The 9,982-nt window shown below is 42.9% G+C and overlaps 1 protein-coding gene across 3 annotated transcripts; it reads left to right on the top strand.

The window, feature by feature from the left end:
- Positions 1 to 2,514: 2,514 nt before the first annotated feature.
- Positions 2,515 to 9,472, top strand: wiza (WIZ zinc finger a). Of its 3 annotated transcripts, XM_079159685.1 has the most exons (10): positions 2,515 to 2,590; positions 3,539 to 3,625; positions 4,151 to 4,223; positions 4,398 to 4,901; positions 5,035 to 5,778; positions 5,869 to 6,219; positions 6,987 to 7,201; positions 7,308 to 7,488; positions 7,580 to 7,739; positions 8,525 to 9,472. In XM_079159685.1, the coding sequence occupies exons 3-10, from the start codon at positions 4,199 to 4,201 to the stop codon at positions 8,679 to 8,681; spliced, it is 2,337 nt and encodes a 778-aa protein (XP_079015811.1). In that variant the 5' UTR covers positions 2,515 to 2,590; positions 3,539 to 3,625; positions 4,151 to 4,198; the 3' UTR covers positions 8,682 to 9,472. The 3 variants fall into 3 exon arrangements, with proteins under 3 accessions (XP_079015811.1, XP_079015809.1, XP_079015810.1); XM_079159683.1 differs by having other exon boundaries at positions 2,545 to 3,625; XM_079159684.1 differs by having other exon boundaries at positions 2,545 to 3,625; positions 6,987 to 7,150.
- The last annotated feature ends 510 nt before the right edge of the window (positions 9,473 to 9,982 follow it).

Below are 9,982 nucleotides of genomic sequence, written 5' to 3' on the forward strand. Positions count from 1 at the left end.
AGAGCCAGGAATGCGAGCGTGCTTGCTCCTTTATTGATTCCGTACATATTAATCAGGTTGACAACGTTGAATCAGAGTGAAACTAGAAAAGAAAATACAAAACATCTTAGTTGACTGCAATATGAATAACAGATAAATATAAACAGCCTTATGTTCACATTTACCTAACAAAGGTCACCATTCTTACTTATTCAACACACTAAGAACATAAAACACTTACAGACATTGCTTTCTGAGGAATTCAGGTGAAGGATTACTGTGGATTAAACATGGGATGCCACACAGCTGCGACTATGTTCTCTGCAGTTTACAGCTCTCAACTTCCTACTTCCTGTTTCTCACTTCCTGCTTCATTACAGGTGTCAAAATAAAAGCGCCACATATTTATGCATGAAACAATGCAAACAGATTTAACAGTTAACTTATTCAGGGCAGAACATAGATGTTTCAATTACAACAGTTAAGATCCAACAAAGGATATTTATTCTATACTGATATTACTAGCTGATATTAATAAAAAAAATTAAAAAACTGTGAAAAACTAAAATGTTTACCAATCATTATTTCAAAACCACATAAGTACCTCACATTCACAGTTGATGAGTTTTCAGTCGTTTACAGTTACAATATATCTGACTTTTCTTTCCCACTCTCAGCTTACCTGGCATGTCATTGTCATGAATCATTTTGAAGAAAAAACTAAAAAAACTAAAAGAGCGACAGAAACGTGTCTCAGCCTCAGTGTGTAGTCTCAGTGTGGATGTGAGTTGAAGGACTGATCTGTTCTGGACTCTGCTTTCCTGTCTATGATTCTATGACATCATTGTGTTCTATTCCATTGTCAGTTCTGTCACAATCATTTTTTTTTAAATTTTTTATTATACTATATTTATCCCGGTAAGGCGTACATTTGTCTTTGCATTTCACCCATCCCTGTATATGGGGAGCAGTGGGCTGCCCATGCTACATTTTCATCATTTAGCAGCATATATTTGGATAGGCTGAGGAGAAACAAAAGTAAAAAACAGTGGGAGAAAGTAGTCTCCTATACTACGTTAGCTACAATTAAGAGGTGCATTCCCATTACTTTCATGGGAATATTCTACTTTTCACTCCATTACATTTATTGCAGCTTTAGTTGCTAGTTACTTACAAATTAAGAAATTAAACAGAAAACTCAAACTACCTGAACTTCAATTAAAAAAAAAAGTTTGCTACAATTTAACTACAACAGTGGAATAAATCAATAAGAATAATGTTATGTTAAGGTGAAGTAAAACAGTCACAATGGCCACTTTTCTGCATCAAGTACTTTTTTCTAAATGTACTTTTACTTCAGTAACATTTTCAAAACACCACTTTTACCTGTAGCTAATGAAGTATTTTTACAGTGTTAAATTACAGTGTTAGATTACTTCTTCCGACACAAGATTATCTTCCCTTGAGTGTCTGGCACAAAATTAAGACATTGTTTGGTCATTTAGACCTTATAACTGGCATATGCTGTAAAAAATAAATATAGTAAGTAACTGGCAGCCATTGACAAGTAAGTTACTGTATTTTCTTTTTAGATTACATACCTGATAATTACTTCCAGTTAGGTAGATTTTCTACAGTGTGAGTTTGTCTGACACTGTCAGTAGCCTCAGTAGCCAGTAATCAGTTCAGTCTTTATGGTCAGAATAATACCAGAATCGGTTTATTGCCAAGTACAATTGCACATACAAGTAATATGGCTTGGTCTCACATTGTCTTGGAGCAGTGTGGCAAAAACAGACACAGCACACAGACACATCCATTAGTAAAACAGAATAAAACATTAACATCACTTGGAAATAGAAACACACAATAGCAGTAAAACAGTGTATTAACATATGCAAAAAGTAACAAGCGATAATAAATCAGGTATAAGCAATGAATATGTTCACCACCCAAGAGTATTTTCACTGAGTATTCAGTCAGAGGTCAAAACAAGCTTGTGTGCTGGCCCACTAAAACAAATCAAAAGTCTGGATCCTGATGTGATGGTGGATCTGGCCACACCATAGTATGGAATATAACGTTTTATGCCAGTTAGTAGGCCTAATGCAATGGTGACATGAAATTAAAATTGTATTTATGATGATAGAGTGAGGAGTGTACGGGGAAAAGGTTGACACCTACTCCTAAATTGAATTCAAATATCTGGTCAGTTCATACCTATACAAACAGAAAAGCAAATTGACATAATGACTTGTACTGATTAGCTTTCTTTAAATAATATAAACATTTGTTATCAAATAAAAGAAATTAAATTAAAATTAAGTTTTACAAGTGACATTAATTAGGTGACTTTTCAGTGGGACAATAGTTACTAGTCCTTGACAAATAAAGTAGCAATATCACATGTTTAGAGTAATAATTGAACCCTTTGGCTTTCTCTAGATTGTCACAAAGTGTCACATTTGGTCAGCTCTGTTGGCATCACCTCAATGCTTTTATTTTGAAAACATTCATCACCGGGAATGTGTGGACGCCTACTTCCGCTAAGCTTGTGGTCAGTGTCTGAAACAGATGTAACGTTACTGAGGCAATGTGTTCCACCTTTTAGGTAAATTAACCTTTATCTACATTTGATCAGTGTCGTTTGATTGCCAGTCTAGGGCGTAAGGTGCGTAGCTATTCGCTGTTTCGCTTAAATTACGTTTAATTTGAGCTAGCATAGGGCTAACGTTAGCATTCTTCCAGATCAAAACAAAGGGTGCAATAGCGATAACGTTCAGTTAGCTTTCAGTCTAAAGATGCTCAGCCACTTACACCTGTACAATGAACGTTAACGGGAGTCTAGTGAGTGTCGCTCTACTAGAAGTTGTAAATTAGAAATAGAGACGATTCTCAATAACATTTCAAGTTGCAATCCACAGCTAACGTACAATATTTATTTATAGGCAACAAGAAGTTGTCGCGATATTACGATCGTGTAACGTTGTAGTGAGCAACAGTTGGATTCCCACTCTAAAAAGGGTTATAGGTCTAACACGGTATTCAAATGATAAGTAATCTATTTAACATTTAACAAGTGTGTCTCCCCTTTTACGATTTATTTTGACAGGTTACAGAGCTGCATAATCTAAAGTTTATATCCATCCTGTCGCAGCCTGTGAAGTCCTAACGTTACATTACGTTTCACATAAACTAAAAGTTTAATGATAGCTCAATGGAGAATAATGAATCCCGAGCTGTAACGCGATGCAGAGGGGGCCACTTCTGCATCGCCCCTGGATGCAGCAATGAATTTTATAGAGCCAAAAACGACGGGAGGACTGTCCACTTTCACTCTTTGCCGTTTACGCGGCACGTGGTGCTTCGTCGTTGGCTAGCTGCACTCAAGCGAGAGACGACTCCCATCAGGCGGGACGCTCGGGTCTGTAGCGAGCACTTTGTGGACGAGGACTATGTCGGGGAGAGGGTGTTTGAGTCAGGGGTCCTGGTGGTTCGCCGTACCAATAAACTGAAGACCGAGGCTGCTCCCTCTGTGTTTGACTTTTCCTCTCAAAAGGTTGGGTGTGCAGGTCAGGACGTAACGTCAGCGGTGCGCCGTAAGAAAAGGGCCCGACGTCACGCCCACCTGGCCGCGCAGAGGAAGGTACGTCACGGCCAGCAGGCTCAACAAGTCGTCCCTCTCACCGTGGAAGGACTCAAAACAACCAAACAGCGTCTCCATACAACTCAAACTTAGCTTCTTCACCGTACAATAAGGGTGCTCTACACCTCACCTTCTGTAAACAGTTTGTCGTCTGTAACACAAGCTGTGAAATTAAGTTCTGACATTGTGCTGTACATTAATGCTGCATCTTAAGTGCAAAAACAAATGATGTGGTATTGTTATAAAAAAACAAAAGCACCAATGTATTGCATTTTTGGATGCCCCTTGTTACAAACAGACGTTTAGTGTTATTAGCATTAACAGCACTTAATAGGGGAAAATAAAACAAAAACACCAGAACTGAATGTTTGTATCCTTTATGTATGTTTTGACATGTCTGACAAGAATGGAGAGAGAGAAAAGAGGCGGGATTATAAGAGGGGAAGGAAAAGAAAAATCCACGATCTGTACATTTATTAATTTAAATTATTAATTTATATAATCCTCTTGCATTTGTGTACACAGGATCTGCAGAGATTCACCTCTCTCATCCTTCAAAAGAAACCCACGAAAATGTCAGCAGCCATGGAGTCACCAGGTAGAGACGCTGTTATGAACGATCTACTAAGTAATACGACATATATGTTGTTACAAGAGCCTCAAGGTGCTTGCTTATTCATTTAATTGCTCAACACCGTGATTAAACCTTGATCGTAGTATTATTTTGATACTTGAACAATTTCTTTAACAAACTCCCATCTGAACTTCACAGCAGCAACAGCAACCCCGGTCATCTGTGAGGTCTGTGGAACGATCTTTGAGACGCGACGAGGGCTCTCCAGCCACGCCCGCCTCCACCTCCGGCAGCTCGGTGTGACGTTGTCGGAGAGCAGCGGAGCTCCCATTGAACTGCTCTACCAGCTCATCCAGGAGAGAGGCGACTCCCTCAATGATTTCAAAGCAGACTCCTCTGTGTCTGGGCCGACCCCTCTCAAAAAAGCATCCCAGCAGGAGTCCAGGACACCTTCAGCACCAGAGGACATGAGTGACTCCGGCAAAGCAGGGAGTAGAGTCATGACAGCGCCACAAAAGATGGATCATCAGGGATCTCCAGCCAGACTAAAAGAGACACCAACCTCTCCCGCCCCCTCGTCCTCCTCTGGCCTGAGGCCGGTTGAGTCTAGAACAAGTGAAGGCAGCAGCTCATCCTCGGAGCACAAAACCAAATCCAAGCCGCTGTGGGCGCCGCTGGAAACTGACGCCCCCATCACCTTAGGTACGACTGAATTCTAGATGTTTAAAGAAATATCGAAAGTAGTGAGGGGAGTAGCTGTATGTGCAAGACAGAGCTCAAAGTCAGTTAACATGACTGGGTTCCTTTTACTCATCGTTTTTCTTCATTCTTGCAGCTTCAGACACCAAAAATGAGGTCCATGTGTGCCAGCTCTGTGGCTGCTGGTACGGGACACGCAAAGGCCTGTCGGGTCATGCTCGGGCACATCTGCGCCAGATCGGAATCCCCGAAAGCGACATCAAGGGCAGCCCTATTGAGTTGCTTTACCAGATCATGGAGGAGGAGGACCTCAAGCCCATCAGCAGCGAGCAGCAGGAGGGAGCGAGCACCTCGAACAGTCCCTCCAGATCCTCCTCTAAGCGACCCTCCAATCGGTCCTCTCCTCCCGCGTCCCCACCCAGCAAACGGCCTAAGTCGTCAGAGGACTTCACCTGTATTCTGTGCAGGGAGAAGTTTGAGAATCGCAAAGGCCTGGCCATCCACGCACGCGCTCACCTGCGTCAGATCGGAGTGGTCGACCTGCTGGGGAAAAGCTCTGCAATTGACGCCGTCCAAGAACTGGTCAGCCGTGGCATGCTGGAAGCCATACACCCTCCCAACATGAACAGTGCAACCAGCTCATCGGCGGCCCCGTTTCCCTCCACGTCCCTCTCCTCAAGCCCTGCAAAGTACATCCGGTCTCCTGTCAACAGGGCCCCAAAGGCTAAGAAAGGCTTTCGGCTAGCTGTGGACCCCCTTCACAGGAAGCCGAAGCCTGAACCTATGGAGATTGAGGTGTCCGTTCAACCGAAGGGATCCGGCACTAACGGCAACTCCCCCACGCAGAAGTCACCCGCTGCTTCAAAGCCTCTGAATGCAGGTAAAGCAAAAGAAAAATGTATTACTTTGTTTGTATGTGTACACCAAAGTGTGGATTCATCCTCTTTATTTCCCGTCCGCCATTCCACAGATGTACATTCCCCGCCAACAGTCCTTTGCGATTTCTGTGGCCAGCTGTTTGAGACCCGCAAAGCCCTGTCCTGCCACGCCCGCGCCCATCTGCGCCAGCTCGGCCTCACCTGGTCAACCAGGACATCGCCGATTGATCTCCTCAGAGAGGTCATGATGCGCGGTGAAGAAGGCAAGAAAGTGTCTGTGCCCGCTGGGTCATCGGGCAAAGCCACGTGGGCCCCTCAAGGCTCCAGAAGGTCCCACGACAGCCTCCAGTCAGGGGAACCGGCCGCCAACCCCTCCACAGCACCTCTTGATTATTCCATGAAGGAGAAACCCTCGTCGGGCAGGAGTGGGGCCTCACACACCGGTAATACATTAACACCTCTGTAAAGCAATAGCTGATTGTGTCAGCACCTTACAACCACGTTGTTATAAGATAGTGAGCCACACTGTTGTACTCTGTGACGTGTTTTTTTAATTAAGATGCACTAGGACGCTGAGAGTCAATCCTCAAACACTGTCCTGGTGACCAAATGTTTGTTGTTCAGCAGCCGAAAATAGTCCTCAACAAATGCACTCGTTATTCCAGTTTGAGTTCCATTTTTTTTAAACTACAGTGGCCAGATTTACACCTTAAATGGGAACAAATATATCTGAGTGCAACAAAGAGAATAAGGGGATTTGGAAAGTATTGAGTGACAGAAGCATAGTTTGTTTTGGTCTTTTCTCTGGATTTATTGTTAATAAGAAAAACACCAAGCAACACCAGCCTTATCCTTTAAAATCTTAGACTTTGAGCCAAAAGATTAGCCTCTTTTCCATGTAATCCTTTAATGAGACACATCCCACAATGCAATGCTGCCTCCACACATTCTCATCACTCTTGGCATTACTCTGCTGTCCCTTTTAAGTATTGTACCGATTGTACCGGCATGCCTTAAAATCTGGAACATGATAGATGAGATGAAATCACTGTGAATTAAACAGGTTCAACACATGGAAATATAAGTTAAAAACTGAACTTTTACACAATTGTAACATCTTCAAACTATCCCTGGAACTCCCTGAACCGGTGATGCATGTCTACTCTGTCACTGGTGATGTAGATACTGACCCTCGTCTTCTTTGTGTCAGACGCATCCTGTGAGCTTTGTGGCTTTGACTTTGAAAACCGCAAGGCCCTGGCCAGTCACGCGCGGGCTCACCTCCGCCAGCTGGGGATCATTGAATGGAAGGCGGACGGAGCGAGCTCGCCCATCGAACTCCTCAGCGAGTTGATCCGCAGGGACCCAGTGAAGGTAGCGGCAATAACCCAACGCTATCGCATGGGAGACCTTTACATCAAGAAGGTGGCCTGTGCTCTTTTAAATAATTCCAAATTCACATCAGGATACATACGAGCAATGTATTAAAGCAGTGTTAAGTCTAAACTCATGTGCGTTCATGTTCTTTCAGTCCCAGAGAGGTGCTGCTTCGCCCTCTCTGTCCACAGACTCTGACTCTGTCGCCGGCAGCAGCCTGAAGTTTTCGGTAGGCAGGGAGAACTTGGGTGTGACTGCCGGCTCGTCCAGACACGCAAACAGCCACGGACGGACTTTTGCAGCCCACGGTGACCCCGGCGTGCGCTCCTCTAGGGGTGAGAGACGAAAATAGCCGGATACAGATATACTGTTATTGATTTAAAAAAGAAAACAACAAGTTTCTATTACCTTTCTCTGTGGTTTCAGGGGTCCACCCACCAAAACATGTTGCACGAGCAGGGGAAGAAAATCAGGACACCAATTCCCAGCAGCCATCACGGTCAGGCAGCATCCCCGCTATGCTGCCAAAGCCCCCACTTACACCTCTGGTCAAACTGGTGGGCAAAGTCTACTCCCTCAAGTGCAGGTTGGTCTATAAAGTACAAAACAAAGAATCACATTCCCCTCGTATTCAGTGAATGACGGCGTTTAGAGTAATGGACCAATAAGGTTACCTACAGTATCATTTTCACCAGCTTGCATGATTAGGTTGAAGTCAGGTGACATGCAATGAGGGCAGGAAGAGACGGGGAGGACATGCAACGAGTCGCCTGGCGGACTCGAACCTGACGTGTGCTTATGTCGCCAGCATCTTACTGCGCTCTCTACTGGAAGCGAGACGCGAGAGGCGAGAGGCGAGAGGCCATTCAATCCACAGCGACTCCGTCTTCGGTTAACATCTTTCAGCAACATCTCTTGAGAGCAGCTCACAACCTGTCTTCACCAGGCTGACTGACTGACTGACAGCAGACATTTACTGAACCAGAGTGGTTTTCGTGTTGGCTCCACTGGAAGAAATCAAGTGTTTGTAGGCTTATGTAATGATTCATTGATTTTATTTACCCGCTCACTGTAGCGAGTGAGTGAGTGAGACAGACTTGGAGCCTTAATCAATCAACGCACATACGATTAATACGTTCAAAAACACATATACATGGGCTTACAGAGTTAGACAATGTGGGAACGGATTATTTTAACAACCTTCAAAGATGCTCAAGTGGAGAAAAAAAAAAATCACAATTGACTCGTTTAAAAAACATTAAGGATATGTGATGAACACTAAATATTTCTATGTTGCCCAGCCATACTCTTAAAGTTGTTCCTCATTTAACGCAGTTAATGTCGTACCGCCCTCCCTGTGCTTCTGTTCAGGTTCTGTGAGGAAGTGTTTCATGGACCTCTGTCAGTTCAGGAGCGATGGATCACACACCTGCAGAAACACATCCTGTCGCTGGGCTACAAAGGCAAAGCGTCTCCTCCGGCTGCACCAGTGGCAGCTCCGGCACTCGTCCATCCAGTCGCTGTCTAGTCCACAAAGTCTCTCTGTAGTTCACATTAAACAAGGTCGTCTTTTTCATACGTCAACACGAAGGCCTTACGTCTAGCAAATGGTCAGTAAAAAGTGCAGATTTTATGTTCCCTTTTTTGTCCTAGAGAGGGCAAGCATGAGCCATATGAGGAAAGCAGCAGAACGTAATCCACTCAGGTAAAATCCACTGAATACAATAGATCACAATACTGATCACTGCATGTTTTGGGGTTAATATCCAAAACCAGTTCATCCCTCATGTTGATGTCCAGTGCTTTCCTCCTCCTGCTCATACTTCCTACCATTTGTGTAGATGTTGTAAATGTGTTTGAATGTGATATATTCAATAGTTGTCATTATTTAATGTCGGACACTGAACGAACAATCCGGGTCAGTGATTTGTCTCCTTTTTTTGTGTCCTACTGAGTAGACTTGTGAGTCTTTCCATATACCTAATCTCCTTTATATGTTTTTGAATTTATCTTGTTTTATACATTTATTTTTTAAGGGTTTTTATCATAAATCTGGATAGATTCTATTTCTTTTTTTCATAAATGGAAACGTTTTTGAATAACAAAATACTGAGACAAGAAATAACAAATAAAATGTAATTTGTGACAACTTGGTTGGAAGAAAAATGTTCAGTAATGTGATCTCCTGAAAATCAAAGCCTCAACCGTCTGTTTCCATTATTGACACTTTCTTCAGGTACAACTCCAAATACTGTGTTGTTTTTCTGGTCTTTTTACATATGTTTTTTAACACTTATATTAATTAAATTGTGTCTTGTATATAAAAACATGTTTTGTTGTTTTTTTACAAATCAATGGACAATTTATAATACACATCCTGCACTACACCAGCGCTCACTGTGAGACTCGGATAACAGATGTCAGCGGTGTCGACTATAATCCAATATATCGATCAATCTTCAGCTAAATTCTGCACACGTTCTCTCGTCTCCATTCACCCAATTGTATTTTTATATCCACGTTTTTTTGGGATCTCACAAAACATATGTATTATTTTGGGTTATTTTATATGTTTTTTCGAGGGTGTACAGTGGAGAGATGACAGGAAATGAGGGGATGTTGCTGTTCATGCTCACCGCCTTAAACCCAAGACCACATTCACTCTTCAGCCCACCAGGATATAATCCCCTAACATGGAGGAATGTGTGTATAACTGTTGAATAACTGTAAATTAGTTTGTTTTGGGCGTATTTTTCCACAGGCTTCCATGCCGATTGCTTTATTTCACATGGCGCCTGTAGAGTTGTTAAAAAAAAAAGTCCTTTGTTT

The sequence above is a fragment of the Pholis gunnellus genome (assembly GCF_910591455.1).
Source record: "Pholis gunnellus genome assembly, chromosome: 5".
Taxonomy (NCBI): domain Eukaryota; kingdom Metazoa; phylum Chordata; class Actinopteri; order Perciformes; family Pholidae; genus Pholis; species Pholis gunnellus.

Coding starts and splice junctions, on each gene's coding strand:
- wiza (XM_079159683.1), top strand. CDS start 3,197: ATGGAGAATAATGAATCCCGAGCTGTAACGCGATGCAGAGGGGGCCAC. Junction 3,626..4,150: donor ACCTGGCCGCGCAGAGGAAG/GTACGTCACGGC, acceptor TTGTGTACACAG/GATCTGCAGAGATTCACCTC. Junction 4,224..4,397: donor AGCAGCCATGGAGTCACCAG/GTAGAGACGCTG, acceptor TGAACTTCACAG/CAGCAACAGCAACCCCGGTC.